The sequence below is a fragment of the Microchirus variegatus genome (genome assembly GCF_963457635.1).
Source record: "Microchirus variegatus genome assembly, chromosome: 8".
Lineage (NCBI taxonomy): Eukaryota > Metazoa > Chordata > Actinopteri > Pleuronectiformes > Soleidae > Microchirus > Microchirus variegatus.
In genome coordinates, this window is record NC_139809.1 from 31,124,815 (window position 1) to 31,145,000 (window position 20,186).

Below are 20,186 nucleotides of genomic sequence, written 5' to 3' on the forward strand. Positions count from 1 at the left end.
ATGAACCAATGAATGACTGTCTGACTAAATGAATGAACGAATGACTGACTGAATGAATGAATGAATGAATGACTGACTGACTGAATGACTGAATGACTGACTGACTGAATGAATGACTGACTGACTGAATGAATGACTGAATGACTGACTGAATGAATGAATGAGTGAGTGAATGAGGTCACCTGGTCGATTCCTCCAGGGCTGAACATGACAGCAGCCAGAGCCAGTGAACTGTGACCCTCTAACAACAGAGAGCTCAGAGACGCTTGACTTCCTGCTAACACAACCTGAGCAGTGGTGAGGCTGGACTGGAAGAGAAGACCTGGATCTGAAGGAATACACATCTTTATATATAACACACATATATATAACATATATATAACTGTCTTTGAGGTTCATGTTCCTGTCACCTGACAGATCAGTGGTGATCTCCTGGATTTTCACCATCATCTCAAACCAGGGATGGTTCTCTGTCATACTCTGATCGGTCAGTAGGGGGCAGTTCCTGGGAGTTAATCTGTGGAGAGGACACAGAAAAAAACAACAACACAGTTTACAAACCACACTGAGCTCAAACTCACTCTCTCTCACTCTCTCACCTTCTCACCCTCTTTCTCACCCCATCTCTCTCATCCTCCGTCACCCTCTCAACCCATCTCTCTCTCACTCTCACCCTCTCTAACTCCCTCTCTCTCTCTCTCCCTCACCCTCTCTCTCTCACCCCCTCACTCACCCTCTCACTCTCACTCTCACCCTCTCTCTCACTCTCACCCTCTCTCTCTCACCCTCTCACTCTCACTCTCACCCTCTCTCACTCACCCTCACCCTCTCACCCTCTCTCTCTCACCCTCACCCTCTCACCCTCACCCTCTCTCTCTCACCCTCTCACTCACTCTCACCCTCTCTCTCACCCTCACCCTCTCACTCACCCTCACCCTCTCTCTCACCCTCACCCTCACCCTCTCTCACTCTCACCCTCTCTCTCTCTCTCTCTCACCCTCACCCTCACCCTCTCACTCTCACTCTCACCCTCTCTCTCACCCTCACCCTCACCCTCTCTCACTCTCACCCTCTCTCTCTCTCTCACCCTCTCTCTCACCCTCACCCTCTCACTCTCACCCCCTCACCCTCACTCGCTCCCTCACCCTCTCACCTGTGGTGCTCCAGGTAGGTGTAGAGCAGGAACTGCAGGTCGTGTTCCAGACAGAAGGTGATGAAGAGGCTGTGTAGGTGATGAAGGACAGGAGGGGGCGGAGCCGCCATGACTCCTCCCCCCTGAGCCAGCCTCCACAGCAGCTTCTCCAGATGTGAGAGCTCGTCAGGGACAAACTGTCCTCTGCTGGACAGAAGGTCCAGGACCGTCTCCCTCATGTAGGTGCTGCACAGTGTGTGGTTGTTCACCAGCTCTGGGGACAACTGGGGCCACAGGGGGGCGCCACCACCACCACCACCACCACCACCACCACCACCAGCAGCAGCAGCGTCCTGGTCCTGGATCCAGGTGATTACACTGTGCCGGTCGTGGAAGGAGGTCAGGTAACGCCACAGCGCTGCAGGCTCACAGGAAGTCAGCTCTGATGATGGAAACAAAGATGGTGAAGATGATGATGATGATGATGATGATGATGATGATGATGATGAAGCCATGTTCTCACCTGTGTGCTCCAGTCTGGACAGGAGGACGGCCGTCTGGCAGCTCTGGTCCCAGTTCCTGACCCAGTCCAGTCTGAGGTTCTTCCAGAGCTTCAGCTCCTCGCCTTCAGAACCTCCGTGTCCGATCAGCTCGTCCAGAACCCGCTGGTCCACTCCCGTCTCGGCGAGTCTGAAAACCAGGAAAAACCACCGTCATACCTGGAGTACGATGGTGGAGCGACGACAGAGCTGATGATGTTCACCTGAGACAGGTGGAGTTTTCAGGGCAGCAGGACCTGGACGGAGGTCCCAGCTTCTCCACGAGTCTGATCAACTCCACACTCTGAAGCTCCTCCTCTGGGAAATAACTCCGCCTACACAGCTCCTCCACCTGAGCGAGCGAGAGAGAGAGACACAGAGAGAGAGAGTCTGGTCGTGTTCACACGTGATCACGAGGAGATCACGTCCGTTAGCGCCGACTCACCACAAACTCCCTCAGGTCCTTGTCGTCGGTGTAAAGACAGACACTGTGGAGCTGCTGCTTCACACTGAAACCCTGAAACACACACACACACGTCAGTTTCTCGTCACTGTGTGTGTGTGTGTGTGTGTGTGTGTGTGTGTCCTGACCATGTTAGCTAGCAGTGTGTTAGCGGTCTGCAGGTCTCGCCTCCTCAGGCAGGAGAAGACCTGCCGCAGACCCTCCGTCCTCAGAGCCGTCAGACGCTGCTCCGGGCGGCCCCGCCTCCTCAGGACGGCCTGAGCTCGGGGGATCTGATTGGTCAAGACGGAGCGGCGGACCACTTCCTGTGTGACACGGCAGACACGCGAAATAAACAAACGGTCTCCTGCAGTCACAGCGGGGTAACGCGGTTTTCAAACGTCACCTCAGTCGGGAGCTGCTCCCACTCGTCCTCGTCCTCGTCCTCCACCGGAGCAGGAGCAGGAGCAGGAGCAGGAGCAGGAGCAGGAGCAGGAGCAGGAGCAGGAGCAGGAGCAGGAGCAGGAGCAGGAGCAGGAGCAGGAGCAGGAGCAGGAGCAGAGTCCGTGCTGGAGACGTCACTTCCTGTAGGCCACGGGAATCTCTTCATGTAGCTCCTCAGTTCGGTGAGATACCGGTCCAGGACGTCCACGCAGCTCCGTACACCTGCGTCCTCATCTGAAGACACAACACAGAGACTGTGAACCACTGTGTGTGTGTGTGTGTGTGTGTGTGTGTGTGTGCGTGCGTGCGTGTGCGCGTACTCACGTTGTGTGTCGGTCAGCACACAGCGGATCTGTGTGTTGACAAAGTTCAGCGTGATGTTGAGCAGCTGCTCTGAAAACTGACGACTCTGAGCTTCACTGTGTGAGTCTCTGACGGACGAGCAGAGGAGGTCTAAGGCAGGACACAACTGCTGCACACCTGCACACACACACACACACACACACATGCACACACACACGCACACACACACATGCACATCGCCAAATTTGACAAAATCAGTCATAGTAACTCAGTGATGGAGGCAGCAGTGGATCAACAACTCCTGTGAACTCCTGTGTTGCTGTGATGTTAAAATCACTGGTTTTCTCTATGGACTTTGGTGCAGGGAGAGTGAGTGGTTTACAAACGTCAGTTTCCACAGTGAAATGAAGCATTAAACTTATTGTTCAGCATCACGACAAAGAAATACAGCGATAACAAAGACGTAACATCGGTGATAAACGTACTCTCGGTCAGACTCGGCGTGGACGTCGTCGTCGTCGTCGTCGTCTGATCTGCAGCTGCGAACGTCGTCGTCGTGGAGATCAGGAGATTTTCTTTGCTCTTCAGGTAAAAGTCGACCGTGTCCAGCTGACGGTTCTTCAGTCCAGCCTGTCGTGACCACGCCCACATTACTATACAGCCACGCCCACATTGTCATATGATCACATTAGCATACAAACACTCCTGCATTAGCATACACCCACGCCCACATTTGAATACAACCACATCAACATTTGCATACAACCACGCCCACATTACAATACAACCACGCCCACATTAGCATACAACCACACCCACATTATCATACCACCACGCCCACATTAGCATACCACCACGCCCACATGAGCATACCACCACGCCCACATTAGCATACAACCACGCCCACATTAGCATACAACCACACCTACATTACAATACAACCACACCCACATTAGCATACAACCACGCCCACATTTGAATACAACCATGCCCACATTAGCATACAACCACGCCCACATTGGAATACAACCACGCCCACATTAGAATACAACCACACCAACATTTGCATACAACCACACTGACATTAGCATACGCCCACATTTGAATACAACCACGCCCACACTAGCATTCAGCCACGCCCATATTATATACAACCGTGCCCACATTAGAATACAAACACTGAAATAACCACAGCGCCCCCTGCTGTCGACAGGCGGGAGTGGCCTCCTACCTGCAGGGCGTGGATGGGGATGGAGCAGCGCCCCCAGCTGTTCAGGTGACACACTGCGTCTACAGTCGCTGCGCTGCCAAAGAGCATGAGTCTGCTGAGCAAGTCCTGCTGAGACACTGAGAACAAGACCTGCAGGACACCGTCCTCTGGAGACACAGACAGACAGACAGACAGACAGACAGACAGACAGACAGACAGAGAGAGAGAGAGAGAGACAGACAGACAGACAGACAGACAGACAGACAGACAGAAAGACAGAAAGACAGACAGACAGACAGACAGACAGACAGACAGACAGACAGACAGACAGACAGAGAGAGAGAGAGACAGACAGACAGACAGACAGACAGACAGAAAGACAGACAGACAGACAGACAGACAGACAGACAGACAGACAGACAGACAGACAAACAGACATATTGTTTATTTATTTTTACATATTAGACTGTGTAACTATTCTAAATGTATTATTTTATTTCATTATTCTCCCGACACATTAGCATAGATGTCATTTCTCTGTTCACCCAGCAGGTGGCAGTGTTGCACTCTGAATGGTTAAATAGTGAAACTGAATTCATCTGCTTATTCATATTTTTGGAACTCAAGGGAGAGAATCTGAAATTTGAGGGGAAAAATTCTAAATTTCGAGAGAAAAAAGAATAAATCAGGATTCTGACGGGAAAAAAAATTCTGGATTTTTGATTAAAAAAAATAATCAGTATTTATAGGAAAAAAACGGAATTCTGAGGGAAAAAAATATTGTAATTCTGAGGAAATGTTTTTTTTTTTTTTTAATTTTGAGGGGAAAAAAATCTGAATTTTGAGGAAAAAAAATCTGAATTTATGTGTTGACACTGACCGGTCAGCAGCAGTGTGTGTTGTCTCTCTCCACAGCGTTGGACCGCAGCAGCCTCTCCTTCCACCTGGTGTGAGCTCACTGCTCCGGACTCCAGTTCCCATGATGCCACTGTGGTGCGTTGGTTGCCGGGGGAGACGAAGGTGAGCAGGACGGAAAACTCTGAGACGGAGATCAGCGTCGGCCGGGACGACTGCGGGGCGGAGAACGTGGCGGTCGTGAAGCCGCGAGGGATTCTGCTGCGGGACGAGGGCGGAGCCTGGTGGGACGAGGGCGGAGCCTGGTGAGGAAGGGAGGAGGACCAGGAGGAGGAGGAGGAGGATCCTGGATCCTGCTGAGCTCTGCTGCACATGGAGGACAGACGAGCTTCCCAGGACCTGCAGGTGAAGTCAGAGCACGGAGAGTCAAACTGAGATAATCTGGATTATATCAGGATTTAACCTAAAAAAGATGGTTCACTACTTATTGAGGTGAATCACCATGGTAACCAACAATGAACCAAAGATTAAAATCCCCACTAACAAGTTTCTCCGTAAAGTGGATTTACAACAACACCCTCAGATCATATAATCTAGATTATGTTGAGATTAGGTTCATTCGTATCCTTGCTTTGATCAAACTGCCAGTGCGAGGACTCAGATTACCGGTCGGTGCTGAAGGTCGAGCCGAGGTCGGCGAGGCTGCAGCTGGAGCTCAGCAGACTGTCCTGGTCTGCAGGCTGCTGTGCACGCAGAGCGGGGCCAGCAGGGGGCGCTGCACACAGCAGGTGGTGTGGAAACATTCTGCAGGAGAAACAGATCAGCGTCATGTTGGTTTGTCTGTTTGAGCCAGAGGGTTTTCAAGAAACTGGACATTTTCTGAATTTTAAGAAAAAAAAATTATCAGAATTTTCATGGGGAAAAAAATCTGAATTTTCAGGAAAAAAAATCTGAATTTTCAGGAAAAAAAATCTGAATTTTCAGGAAAAAATATCCAGAATTTTCAGAAAAAATATTCCTGAATTTTCTGAATTTTTTTCCACCAGAACTTTAAGAAAAAAATCCAGAATTTTTTTCTTCAGAATTTTCAGAAAAAAAAATATCTTAATTTTAAGAAAAAACAAATGCAGAGTTTTAAGGAAAAAAATCCAGAATTTTAAGAAAAAAAAATCCAGAATTTTAAGGGGGAAAAATTCAGAATTTTAAGGGAAAAAAATCCAGAATTTTAAGGAAAAAAAATCCAGAATTTTAAGGGGAAAAAATTCCAGAATTTTAAGGGAAAAAAATTCGAGAATTTTAAGAAAAAAAATTCCAGAATTTTAAGATTATTTTTTTTCTCCAGAATTTTAAGAAAAAAAATCTGAATTTTGAGGGAAAAAAAATCTGAATTCCCATTGAAACGAGTGTGTAAAGGTGATTTTTTCCCAGGTCAAAAGTCAGGAAAAGTTTCTTTGTTATTTGGAGCAAAGAAACTCTTTAAAATAACGATATTAAACTGGTTTAATTCTCACCTGAAGTAGAGGTCGAGGTCGACGGCGACGGCGTCGTGACTTTGAGTGACAGCGACGGCCGTGCTGAGGTCAGCTGACACCTGGACGACGCAGAAGGACGAGGACGACGAGAGGACGGGACACGACGAGAGGACGTCGTCATCGTCCACCTGGACGGAGCTCAGGTAAGAAGGGACGTCCACGCTCGCCAGCAGACGGCCGTCAGTGATGTCATACACACCTGAGCGGAGGGGGCGGGGTTAAAGAAAAGCCTGCTGGGTAATTTGAAGATAACAAAAAAATATATATATATTTTCAGGATACAGATGAGTCCAGAGGAGCTGAGGGTGAAGAGGACGTCTCTGCAGACGCAGTGATGGACGGCGGCCGACGCCCCCACGCGGCGGCAGGTCAACGTCATCTGTGGCTCCGCCTCCTGCTCCGCCTCCTGCTCCGCCTCCTCCTGCGGTCGCCGCCACTGCAGCTGCAGCAGATAGTCGTCGTTCAGCAACGCGAGACATCGGCCGGCGGCGAACGACAAGACGTGCAGCGACCGCAGCTCAGACACGCCTGAAACACAACAACAACACAACGACACACGTTAGCGTTCAGAGGAAGAAGAAGAAGAAGAAGAAGAAGAAGAAGAAGAAGAAGAAGAAGAAGAAGAAGAAGAAGAACTCACTGGGCTCCTGCTGTGTGAGCGTCTGCAGCAGCTCGTCTGCAGGACATCGACAGACACAGTGAACAGAGACGGACGCTGGACGCTCTGATTTCACCTCCAGCAGTTTCAGCTCACAGTCTGATGCCACACTCAGGAGTCTGAAGCTGCTGCTCTGGACGCTCACCTCCTCCCAGGAAAAACTACAACAACATAGAGAAAAAATACAAATAATCTTAGATTTGATTTGTCTGAAGTGACAGCTCGATGGACAGGAGGTGGACACAGGCTTTGAGTCGCTGTCCGTCTGGATCTGAGATCTTTATATTATATATATTTGTTATTCTCTAGATCAGGGGTCACCAACCTTTTTGAGACAGAGAGCTACCTTAAGGGTAAAAAATAATATGGAGGGCTACCATATAATATTTTTTTGTTTGTTTACCATTTAAATGATTAATATTATGCATTCAACTGCATACACATTCATTCCAGTGCTTACTCCTAACGATTACCAGTTTTTATAAACAATATCAAAGATATTTTACTGAGCGATCATACGGATACATGCAAGTGAGGTGAAGTGAAGTGAGTCCGCGGGCACCGTATTGGCTGCCTGCGGGCTACCAGGTGCCCGCGGGCACCACGTTGGTGACCCCTGCTCTAGATGATTGACACAGGTCTAACTGCATACAGCGTCTGCCTGGACAGGTTGGGGTGAAAGGACAAATGGAGGCCAGAGGGGAGACAGAGGAGACAGTTCTGAACCACAATCTAATTCTAGAAAGCCTGACCCAGGACTTTCCAAAGAGAAACGAACTGCGATAGAAACACAGAGCAAAGACTGATACTGGACCCAGAACCTCCTCATCTCCTCAGCACCTCCTCAAAATCTCCTAAAAACCTCCTCAAAATCTCCATAAAAATATCCTCAGCACCTCCTCAAATTCTCCTCAAAATCTCTTCAAAACCTCCTTAAAATCTCCATAAGTACCTCCTCAGAACCTCCATAAAAATCTCCTCAGAACCTCCATAAGAACCTTCATAAGAACCTCCTCAGAACCTCCATAAGAACCTCCTCAGAACCTCCATAAAAACCTCATCAGAACCTCCCCAGAACCTCCATAAAAACCCCCTCAGAACCTAATCAAACAAATACAAGTATTATTTAGTTTAAAAACTCTGTCACTCACTCGGAGCAGTTGTCGTCCACCGCCGCCGGAGGCGCCTCTCTGTCCGCCGCGTCCCACACCACCAACCTCCCGCCTCCTCCTCCTCCGCCGCCTCCGTGGCCCCGGAGCTCCAGCACGCAGGCGAGCACGGAGCCGCCGCCGGGAGCGAGCTCCGCTCTGCGGATGTCCGGGACCGCAGCACAGCGCTGGTTCTCCGGGATGACAGCGACCACTGTGACGCTGCTCTGCGGCCGCGGAAGAGACTCCAACATGGTTCTTGTTATGGTTCTTGTTATGGTTCTTGTTGTGGTTCCTCTTCTTCTTCTTCTTCCTGTCATGTAAACAGCAGCGCAGTCACGTGACACGTGACTCCAGTCAGCTGACCCAGTCTGACCAATAGGAGAAGAGCTCCACAGTCCATATAATCGATTTCCGATGCTCTGATCAGTCTATCGTAGATTGGTAATATATAAGTTAAAAGTCTTAAAGTTTATGATAATTACTGTACTTTGATATCAAAAGTAATTTTATGATGTAAAACTAAAGTAAAAGTATTAAAAAAGCGTGGGTTCAATTCCTGTCTCTGCTCGACTCGCTCTATAATACAGACCATAATACCTGATAATCTTCTTCTGTTGTTTTTTGGTAGTAACGAAATGGAAAATGGAGTTTTATATAGTATATATATATATATATATATATATACCCATATATATACGTATATATGTATATATAAATATATATGTGTATATATATATGTATTTAAATATATATGTGTATATGTATATATATATATATATATATATATATTATATATATAAAACAAAGTAAAGTACAGTAAAGTATTTGATCCACTGAGCCCCTCTAAAAAACATCACAAAGAAATATTTTATATTTTTTTTAACGCAGGTTTTATTTTTCAGAGTCAATAACAACTTGATCACCAGGGGGCGCCCTAATAACATCACAAACATTTGAACTTAAAGTTCTAACTTTTGTCATGAAATTGTTTTTTTCCACTTGTTTAAGCTTGAATAATAATAATAATAATAATTTTGTGATTATACTGCCCCCTACTGGGGACATTAGCAAGAGTGACGGTGGTTTAATCAAACTCCGTTTAAGCCGAGTTTAATATCCGCGAGAAACGCGTGCGGATATTATGGAATCGGACCAATTTTTTTTTTATGGGTCATATACCCCCTGTAGATGATCCCTATTGATTTTGAGCTGTCTACCATTTTTATTAATTAATTAATGATATAAAAACCATATTTTCGCCTGTATCTTCCAAAGTTTTGCTTTGTAGCTTTATTATTAATTAGCAAATTAATTAATTTATTATGCTAAAAACACATTTTGGGCTTTATCTTCCAGACTGATGGAGATATTCCCTTAAAATGTTGTACAATGATTCATGTAACAACTATCTACAAGTACAATCATTATTACTTTGGCTATGATTGGTAATAGTTACATAATAAGTTAACTGGTTAACTTAAAAAATATAGTTAAGCCTCCATTTCTTTTTTAATGCATTGAATGGAAAGTTTGAACATATTGTAGCGTTTTCATGAAATGTAATAAACATAGTGTAGCTTTTTCATGACATTTGGACACTTTGAAGATATGGCAGGTGTGGTTAGCATTTTAGTATTCATAATATTTAACAAGGTATAATAGGTTAACTAGTTTTATTAAAAACTAGAGAGAAATGTATGAGTTCATGTATTCTGTGTTCAATATGGAGTTTATATGGATACTTTGCACATGTATAAAGTGTAGTCAGCATTATATCATAATATTTAACAGAATTTATTAATAATTAATTAAAACAGTTAGTGGCAGGTGCGAGTGCGTATACTTTGGGTATATTGGAAAGTTGAGGATTGGACAAGTTTGCGGATAAACCCCTTGCTGTCGGCCCCCGACAGCGTAGGCTAGTTATTTTATATCTCGTCATCAAAAAAGCTTATTTAAAAATCCCGGTAAATAAATAAATAAAAAGCATCGACACAACTCGAGAATGAAATTTCATTTATTTTTATTTGTTGTTGTTGTTGTTGTTGTTATGTACATGAGACTGTGATATTATTTTTTGCTGAATTTCACACTGAACAGGAAAATAATAAAAAATAATAAAGTCACGTCTGTCGGACAAAAGTGTCCGTCATGTCACTTCCTGTACAAACACACGCCCACTTCCTGTCGAGGCGCCTTTTCTAAAATGTTTAAAACGGCTGTTTTTTTTCTGAGCCGAGACAAATATAATTCTGTGTGTGTGTGTGTCGCCCTCTCTCTCTCTCTCTCTCTCTCACACTCACACACACACACACACACACACACACACAGGTCACATGATCGCCCTGACCGACTGTGATTGGGCTATTTCTCCGCCCTGTGTTTAACAAATGAAAACTTTATTTCATTATCAATAACAACAAAAACAAAAACTGTCCCATTGAATGTACAACTCCTCCTCCGGCCATTTTGTTTCCCCGCCTCCTTCGGCCATTTTGTTTCCCCGCCCCCTCTCGCCCTTGTCTCGTCACTCTTGACCGAACCCCTCCGTCTCCTCGATGGCGAACAGCAGTTTCTCTCGCAGTTGCTCCAGACTTCGGTACGGCGGCAGGTCAAGGCGGTTGAAGCTGTGGGCGAGGGAAAAGGGGGAGGAGTCACATGAAGTTTGTCGCAATAAATAGAGCGCTTTCAACCCAGCTCACTTTGGAGCGTCACACTTTAACGTAGAGATGTGGTTGCACAAGCATCGTGGTTAGCTGTAGCATAGGTAGTGGTTGGCACCAGCATTGTGGTTGGCAGTAGCATTGTGGCTAGCTGTAGCATAGGTAGTGGTTAGCGCTAGCATAAGTGAAGGTTAGCTCTATGCATAGCAGCTAGCAGTCGTTAGAATACGAAAAAGCCCACACATCCTACATCAAAACGTGCGGTTTGATCGGGAACAGTGCGCAAAACTGCAAAGAATTCCCACATACACATTAATGGGAAACGGTAAAAAAAAACAGATTACAACCCAGCTCACTTTGGAGCGTCATACTGGTTGCACAAGCATTGTGGTTAGCTGTAGCATAGGTAGTGGTTGGCACTAGCATCGTGGTTAGCTGTAGCATAGGTAGTGGTTGGCACTAGCATCGTGGTTAGCTGTAGCATAGGTAGTGGTCGGCACTAGCATCGCGGTTAGCTGTAGCATAGGTAGTGGTTGGCACTAGCATTGTGGTTAGCTGTAGCATAGGTAGTGGTCAGCACTAGCATCATGGTTAGCTGTAGCTTAGGTATAGGTTAGAAATAGCATGGTGGTTAGCTGTAAAATTTGTAGCATAGGTAGTGGTTAGTGCTAGCATAAGTGAAGGTTAGCTCTATGCATAGCAGCTAGCAGCTTACTTTCGTCTGAGGCGAGAAGACATGGGAGAACAAATGAAAATGTACTGTTAGCATCAAGCTAAGCTCACCATGTGTGACTTCTTGGAAGCCAAGTCTCTTTCCCCACTTTGTCGATGCAGAACTTCTGGGGACCGTTACTTCCTGCAGACAGGAAGAAGAAGAAAAACAACCACAATAAAACAACAAACATCTTTTTATTTAAATGATCGGAGATTATCAAAAAGACAAACAACATTTTTTTGATCACAAAAGTCTTTTAAAGACGTCTTCACTGACTTTTCAACACTTCCTGTTTTAGTTTCACAATAAAAGCCTGTGATTTTACCGATGAGCTCATTGAAGCCTCCGACAGGAAGTCGACAGGTTCCTGTCACAAACTGAAGAAGACGGATTCTCTTCTCGTTGTCCATGTCCTTCACCACCTGCACGACAACAACGCGCTCGTCACATGACGCACACACAACCACACAGGTGTGTGTGTGTGTGTGTGTGTGTGTGTGTGTGTGTGTGTGTGTGTGTGCGTACCTGCCAGAACCAGTGGATCTGTTTGCTGTTCTTTGTGTAGTGTCTGTAGATCGTGTTCCTCTGCCAGTCTGACATGTCGATCTCCTGCATCCCACAGAGCATCAGCTGGACACACACAAAGAAACAAAGAAACAAAACACAAAGAAACAAAACACACACACACACACAAAGAAACAACACACACACACACAAAGAAACAAACACAAACACACACACACATGAATAAACACAGAAACACACACACAAAGAAACAAACACACACACATAAAAAAACACAGAAACACACACACACACAAAGAAACAAACACACACGAACACACACACACACACATGAATAAACACAGAAACACACACAAACAAAGAAACAAACACACAAACAAACAGACACACAAAGAAACAAACACAAATAGAAACAAACACACAAACAAACAGACACACAAAGAAACAAACACAATTAAACACACAATCACACAAATGCACGCACGCACGCACACACACAAACAAACAAACAAAAAAGAAACAAAAGAAACACAAAAACACAATTAAATACAAACACACAGACACGCACGCACACAAACAAATAAACAAACACACAAAGAAACAAACACAAATAGAAGGAAACACAAAGAAACAAACAAACACAATTAAACACACAAACACGCACGTACGTACACACACAAACAAAGAAACAAACACAAATAGAAAGAAACACACAAACAAACACAATTAAACCCACACGTACACACACACACACGCACACACACGTACACACACACACACACACACACACACACACACACACACACACACGTACACACACACACACACACAGGAAGTTAGTTTGCTTATTCAGAACCAGAACCAGTGGCTGTAGTAGAGTAAGTCATAAGCCCCGCCCCCTCAATGTTCAATATTTGAATAAATAAATGGGTCAGACATCATGATTGACAGCTAACACTGACTCCTGATTGGTCTGTGAGCACCTGTCGGCCATCTTTGATTATACTGTAGTTATATCATTTTATATTTATTTATATATGTGAAGCGTCACTGATCGTCTGTATTACAGTTAGATATATATATATACACTTACATATACACAGTTAAATACACATACTTATACATACACACGCGTGTATTTGTACATGTGCTCGTACCTCCAGCTCCTTCTCATCAAAGTATCTTAACCACTCCAGAGGAACCACCTCGTTGAATCCGTCCAGAAAAGCTTTGGTTTGTTCTTCGACTCCACGAGTGAACCTCCAGTCTGTCAACAGACTGACACACACACACACACACACACACACACACACACGTGTTCTCAACACTGTTCTCTCCTCCTCAGGTGTGTGTGTGTGTGTGTGTGTGTGTGTGTTCTCACCTGATGTACTCCTCCTTGTTGTCCTCCGTCACCAGCTCGTTCTCTCCGTCGTCCTTCAGCAGGTGAGTGGACACTTTTCCCAGGATCTCCATGTCCTGAGCGAAGTACAGCTCCACTCCACATTCTTCAAGGTTGTTGTCTCTGCACACACACACACATGTAAACACACACACACACACACACACAGGTGTGTGTACAGTAGAAAGGCCGTGGCTGCGCTGCAGTTACTTACTTCACCCACATGATGGAGTTATAAAACTCTGGATCGATGGACTCCAGGTCTTTGAGCGTCGGCTTCTTGTCCAACATACGTTTGTAGAACGGCAGCGTGAAGCCGGTGTCGATAAACTTCCCATGATACAACGCCTGAGGGGGGCGGAGTCACAATGTTACGCTATATATGTGTGTGAGTGTGGGGACTATAAACAAATCCAGTCCAGGTTTTCTTTGATACAAACGGTCACAGCCCCGTAGCATTGTTACAGCGCCACACGCAGGCCTGGACTATATACTACAGCTATACTATACTATAACTGGTTTTAAATGCATAGATAGTAAATCACATACCCTCCATAATCCTTAAAAAATCCCTTAACTCAAGGAGCGAGTAAATGCATCAGCACAGACTTGGCACGACATACTCTGTATCGGTCCGATAATAGCAAAAAAAAAACAAAAAAACTACGATATCGAAAACAAAATAAACCCTTAAACCTTAAAATATGATGAAAAAATCCCTTAACTCAGGGAGCGAGTAAATGTATTAGCACAGAAGTCGCATTACAATATCATTATCGGTCCGATAATGGCAAAAAAAAAAAAAACAACGAAATCGGATACAAAAAAAACCCCTTAAACCTTAAATTATGACGTAAAAAATCCCTTAACTCAAGGAGTGAGTAAATGTATTAGCACAGATGTCGGATGACATACTCGGTATCGGTCCGATAATGGTGGCAGAAAAAAAGAAACGGAAAAATATCAATGGACCTTAAAATAAGACTTAATGGCACGATAATGGCAAAAAAAATCCAAACTATCAGAAATCCGAAAAAAACTTATAATAATAATATATGTACTGTATATATGAGTTAGTGAACGTCACCATGGCGATGAAGCGTCCGATGAAGCGGAAGTAGGTCAGGTGGTCGGGGTTGATGGACGACGCCGGGTTGATCTGGAGACAGTAGTTGTTCTTGCCGGCGTATTCAAACAGACAGTACATGGGGTTCAGAACCTCATGAGACAACAGGAAGAACCACTCCCTACAGGGTCAGAGACAGAGACAGGGTCAGAGAGAGGGTCAGAGACAGAGACAGAAACAGGGACAGAGACAGAGACGGGGTCAGAGACAAGGTCAGGGTCAGAGAGACAGGGTCAGAGACAGAGACAAGGTCAGGGTCAGAGACAGAGACAAGGTCAGGGTCAGGGTCAGAGACAGGGTCAGAGACGGGGTCAGAGACAGAGACGGGGTCAGAGAGACAGGGTCAGAGAAACAGGGTCAGAGAAACAGGGTCAGAGAAACAGGGTCAGAGAGACAGGGTCAGAGACAGAGACAAGGTCAGGGTCAGAGACAAGGTCAGAGACGGGGTCAGAGACAGAGACAGGGTCAGAGAGGGTCAGGGTCAGAGAGGGTCAGGGTCAGACAGGGTCAGGGACACACAAGTCAAACACCGTTTTACAAAATAAAACAGCAGCATCATTGTGAGAATGCTTTCAAAGTAAATCCAAAAAATACAAATACATGGACAAACATTGTTCTCAGAGTCTATGGATGAGTATATTTACAAAGACATAACATAAATAAATACAGAAGCATGAACACATTCAGCAACATTTTACACACACAGAACACAAATAAAACAATGTGGAATACATTAACGTGAAGGAACCACCACCAACACCACCAACACCAGCAGAACCACCACCCTGTGCCCAATGGAGGACGTATGGACGGACGCAGACACCTCCCAACATCCCGTCCGTGGTTCTACCCTGTGGTAGAACAGCATGATGTCACCTACCATAGGGTAAAACCACTGACGTGACACCGGAGACAGAGACACAATGTGAAACCAAAGAGAAAAGATGGAAGACGGCGCCGGAGACACACACACACACACAAATAATAATAACAACAAACAGCAACATGAATATACAGAGAGACGCAGGAGGGCGGCGTGGATGGACATGTGAGGACGGAGGAGGAGGGGTTTGTAAATGTAACACACAATGTAAAAACAACAACAACAAAAATGTAGAACCTCAATAATATCAACAAGGACAGTCATGATAGAGCCCTCACTCCCCCACAGTGTGTGCTGTGCCAAAATTAAAAATGGCCGACTTCCTGTTGAGTTGAGGCCATGGTTACGGTCGACTTTTTTAGTCGTCTTGGTCGATAACAAGTTTCGGGCAATTCGGTGGATATCCGAATGAAATGCCGAAGTCATAGGGCACTTCCTGTTTCGTGGCGATTGGTCAAGATTCGCCAAAACGCAGAGGTTGAATACGCAAAACCTTTCGACAACTTTTTCGCTTTTGATGAGTCTCGTACAAATTGGCGCTTTAACATTTTTTTTAACGTCGGTACGACAAACGCGCTCAGACGAGTTCGCTCATTTACTTAGGGTGCAAATCGCCAAAAAATGGACGACAACACTCAAAATGGCCGACTTCCTGTCGAGTTGAGGCCATGGTTACGGTCTACTTTTTTGTTCGTCTTGGTCGATAACATCTTCCCGCCAAGTTTCGGGCTATTCGGTTGAAATCCGAATTAAATGCCGAAGTCATAGGGCACTTCCTGTTTTGTGGCGAATGGCCGAGATTCGCCAAAACGCAAAGGTTTCGATGTGTCTCGTACAATTTTTTTTTTTTTTTTTTAAATATCGGTACGACTAATGTGCAAGGACGAGTTCGCTCATTTACGTAAGGTGCAAATCGCCCAAAAATGGACGGCAAAACTCAAAATGTTGAGTTGAGGCCATGGTTACGGTCGACTTTTACGTTCGTCTTGGTCGATAACATCTTCTCGCCAAGTATCGGGAAAGTCGCCGAAACTCGATGTGTGCGATGTTTATTCCGTTCGTGGCTAGGTCCTAACACCTAATGCGCTCGAGGTCGCGATATAAGAGTGACAGAGCCACCAACACCAACATTTAAACACAACACACACACGGCGACAGGGAGTGTGACGAGGGCGGGGGAGGGAGCGCGCGTTTCGCTCACCTGGCGATGCCGCCGTAGTCCAGCCCCTCCTCTCCTCTCATGATGATGTAGAGACGACGGCGAAGGTCGTACGGCTTCACGTTCATGATCTGATCGGGGGAAACGGAACGAAAAACAACAATCGTTTATTCCATTGACTTTAATTTAAGAGACGACGACGACGACGACGACGTGGTCGTGCAGCGGCGGCCGGGTTTGGTCTGACCTGCTGAAACGAGTCTTCAAACAACGTCTGTCTGGACACGGAGATTTTCACGTGACTGGGCAACGCGTTGGACTGAAGACAGAGAGAAAGAGCAAACGAGTCAATAAAACACAACAATATCGGCAGAAAGCTGAAAAACCCATCCTGCAAAATCCTCACTCTCCCTGCACCAAAGTCCATAGAGTAAACCAGTGCTTTTAACATCACAGCAACACAGGAGTTCACAGGAGTTGTTGATCCACTGCTGCCTCCATCACTGAGTTCAAATGTCTTATATTAGTGAATTCGGCTTTCAGAATTCTTCATTGCAATTTAGTTCAGTGACACAAAGTGACCACACGAGGCAGCAGTAGACCAACAGCTCCTAAGTCTCTGTGAGCTAAAATCACTGGTTTTCTCTATGGGGTTTGGTGTGGGAGAGTGAGTGGTTTAGACGTGAACGTGTTCTTGAGACGTGTTCAGGTCACGAGGAGACGTCTTTTCCCCCTCGTGTCCTCTACGTCTGTGCCCCCGAGAACAAAAACTAGAGAAACTATCCCTAACCAAATTCAATTTTCAGCAGTCAAAACACATTTCTGCTGAGCTCAGACAGTCGTGTGTGTGTGTGTGTGTGTGTGTGTGTGTGTGTGTGTGTGTGTGTGTGTGTGTGTGTGTGTGTGTGTGTGTGTGTGTGTGTGTGTGGACAGGGAAACATTCACAGTGGCTGCAGACGCCACTAAACACTCACATGGCACAGGAAACGGAACTGGTGGTATTTCCACCTGAAGCTGCGGTCGTAAGCGCCGGGCGAACCACCCTGACGAGATCTGGAGACAGACAGAGAAACAGATGTTAGGTTAAAATAACAAGTCAAATCCAGTCTTAAAGTGATAGATCAGCTGATCTTCTACCACCTGATTGGTTCCCATCAGCAGCAACCGTTAGCAGAAACCACTCAAACACTCTGTGGTGAATCGGTCGAGTTCGCTCATTTACGTGGAGCGCCTAATCGCCGAAATGGACGGCAAAACTCAAAATGGCCGACTTCCTGTCGAGTTGAGGCCATGGTTACGGTCGACTTTTTTGTTCGTCTCGGTCGACAACATCTTCTCGCCAAGTTTCGGGAAATTCGGCGGAACTACGGAATGCAATGCCGGAGTCACAGGGCACTTCCTGTTTCGTGGCGAATGGTCGAGATTCGTCCAAAACGGATTCAAACGGGTTGAATCCGCAAAAACCTTTCGACAACTTCTTCGCCTTTGATGTGTCGAGTACAAACTGGCGACCTGATTGGTTCCCATCGGCAGCAACCGTTAGCAGAAACCACTCAAACACTCGGTAAATCAAGTCGTACGCGCATGTGCGCTAACTCCGCCTAGCTCTTTATCCACACGTTATTTACGAACGACCGCTTATTTGATTTGTTTTTTGTTTTTCTCCAACTCGCCGACGTCACTCTGAACGCAGCATAAGGCGACAGCGGCGCCACCGCCTTTAAACACAAACCAACACCGCCCCCTAGTGGTAAGTAAGAGCCATTACAACAACAAGTGAAATACGACTCGGGTCCATTTGACTTAATCTAATTTAATTTAATCTCAAAAACCAACATTTTCTGTTGACACATGGTAAAAAAAAAAGGGTGTGTGTGTGTTCTTGTACTTGCAGCACACTGAGGACCAGTGAGGGGTTTTTAACAAACAAAGTGAGGTCATTTTTACAAAGTGAGGTCATTTTCAAGTGAGTCCTCACTTTGTTTTCATTGAAATCACTTCCTTAGCTTGTAAACATGCTATACTCTGTTTTTAGCTCCTCAATTTGGTACAAAAACCCATTTTCCAGCCCTGGTGTTTCACACACTTTTTGCTCTGGGGCTCCACCTGCAGACATGTTATGGTACTGCACCCAGTAGTTCTTTAAAGATGTCATTCATGAAGATAGATAATTTGTAATTGTGTTGATTTATAAAGTGGAAATGTTGGTCCTCACTTTGTCAGCACTTTTACCCGGTCCTCAGTATGCAGCAAGTACAAGAATGCATGTGTGTGTTTGTGTGTGTGTTACAGGTATTACTCATGTTGTGGGGACCTAAATCTGTCCTTGTAGGGACAAAAATATAGTCCACACAGAATAAATGATTACAATTAAAGGTGAAGACATGTTGTAGGGTTAGGACAAGGTTAAAGGTTAAAGGTTAAGGGTTAAGGGTTAAAGGTTAAAGGTTAAAGGTTAAGGTTAGTCCAGTCGTAGTTTAATGCTTGAATGTTTCAAATAAAGATAAAAGAAGAAGAATTAAAACAGAAGCAGGACAAAGACTTCAGTGACGTCATTAAAGGGCCAGTTCACATTTGTTTTTTTTGCCGAGTCAGCACATGGCCCTGTGAGCGCCCCCTGTTGGAGTTCTACTCTGTGTAAACAGTCAAACAGACTTTTAACAACAGGAAACTGAAGTTTGTGAACCACTCACTCTCCCTGCACCAAAGCCCATAGAGAAAACCAGTGATTTTAACATCACAGCGACACAGGAGTTCACAGGAGTTGTTGATCCACTGCTGCCTCCTTAAAATTCCTCATTTAAATGTGTTTCAGTAACACAAAGTGACCACACGAGGCAGCAGTAGACCAGCAGCTCCTGTGTCCCTGTGAGCTTAAAATCAGTGATTTTCTCTATGGGCTTTGGTGTGGGAGAGTGAGTGGTTTACAGACTTCGAGTTCACGATTGTGTTTCTTCGATTAGATGATCATGTTTTTACTTTTGAAGGAGAAGAAGAAGAAGAAGAAGAAGAAGGAGAAGAAGAGGTTTTGGAAAGGAGGTCTTAGCGGGAATATTTACCCTGACTCAAACCCGGGTCGGGGATCTTTAAAGGTGGTCGTGCGCGAGTTGTGGTCCACAAAATATCGGACTCCCTCGGCGGTGTACTTCATCTCCCAGCCCGGGGGCAGGGGGTGCTCCTTGATCATCCTGAAACAGGGAGAGGGTCAGTGAGCACGGACACCCAGCCTGAGGAGCCCCGTCCTGGGGATGAGAGCAGCACACACACCACCCTGCTGCTAACCCATGCTAGCTAACCACCTCCAGCGCGACCCGGCACCACTCACTTTGGTTGGTTTTGCCGTTACTGTGGCTCCTCCCCAACGTGGGCGGAGTCAACGCAGTGTGAAAGTGCCGTGACGCGACACAGACTCGCAAACTAGTGACTCGTGAAGGAGTCGTTTTGGGGGGA

General features: G+C 45.7%; 2 protein-coding genes across 4 annotated transcripts in view; both read right to left on the reverse strand.

Annotated features, from left to right (window-relative positions):
* The window catches only part of spg11 (SPG11 vesicle trafficking associated, spatacsin), a gene marked incomplete at its 5' end in the record, with an annotated part of 32,343 nt that extends 23,826 nt beyond the window's left edge, over positions 1–8,517 (reverse strand). The window contains 18 exons of the mRNA XM_083894334.1: positions 183–328; positions 411–517; positions 1,154–1,574; positions 1,656–1,822; positions 1,896–2,023; positions 2,117–2,188; positions 2,263–2,439; positions 2,520–2,588; positions 2,631–2,791; positions 2,882–3,037; positions 3,346–3,490; positions 4,092–4,237; positions 4,951–5,324; positions 5,592–5,729; positions 6,437–6,656; positions 6,740–6,985; positions 7,098–7,276; positions 8,267–8,517. Of these exons, the coding sequence (XP_083750460.1) occupies positions 183–328; positions 411–517; positions 1,154–1,574; positions 1,656–1,822; positions 1,896–2,023; positions 2,117–2,188; positions 2,263–2,439; positions 2,520–2,588; positions 2,631–2,791; positions 2,882–3,037; positions 3,346–3,490; positions 4,092–4,237; positions 4,951–5,324; positions 5,592–5,729; positions 6,437–6,656; positions 6,740–6,985; positions 7,098–7,276; positions 8,267–8,517 (3,303 nt within the window). The remainder of the gene's footprint in view (positions 1–182; positions 329–410; positions 518–1,153; positions 1,575–1,655; positions 1,823–1,895; positions 2,024–2,116; positions 2,189–2,262; positions 2,440–2,519; positions 2,589–2,630; positions 2,792–2,881; positions 3,038–3,345; positions 3,491–4,091; positions 4,238–4,950; positions 5,325–5,591; positions 5,730–6,436; positions 6,657–6,739; positions 6,986–7,097; positions 7,277–8,266) is intronic.
* A 1,796-nt stretch (positions 8,518–10,313) lies between these two features.
* Positions 10,314–20,186, reverse strand: part of wwp2 (WW domain containing E3 ubiquitin protein ligase 2) — a 43,828-nt gene continuing 33,955 nt past the window's right edge. For 2 of the 3 annotated variants that reach the window (XM_083893530.1, XM_083893531.1), the window contains exons 13-24: positions 19,796–19,924; positions 17,711–17,789; positions 16,984–17,055; positions 16,779–16,867; positions 14,656–14,815; positions 13,783–13,916; positions 13,551–13,691; positions 13,327–13,447; positions 12,170–12,274; positions 11,970–12,066; positions 11,713–11,785; positions 10,314–10,893 (exon numbers count right to left, since the gene is read on the reverse strand). In XM_083893530.1, the coding sequence (XP_083749656.1) occupies positions 10,794–10,893; positions 11,713–11,785; positions 11,970–12,066; positions 12,170–12,274; positions 13,327–13,447; positions 13,551–13,691; positions 13,783–13,916; positions 14,656–14,815; positions 16,779–16,867; positions 16,984–17,055; positions 17,711–17,789; positions 19,796–19,924 (1,300 nt within the window). In that variant the 3' untranslated portion in view covers positions 10,314–10,793. The remainder of the gene's footprint in view (positions 10,894–11,712; positions 11,786–11,969; positions 12,067–12,169; positions 12,275–13,326; positions 13,448–13,550; positions 13,692–13,782; positions 13,917–14,655; positions 14,816–16,778; positions 16,868–16,983; positions 17,056–17,710; positions 17,790–19,795; positions 19,925–20,186) is intronic. The other variant, XM_083893532.1, reaches the window with a different exon arrangement.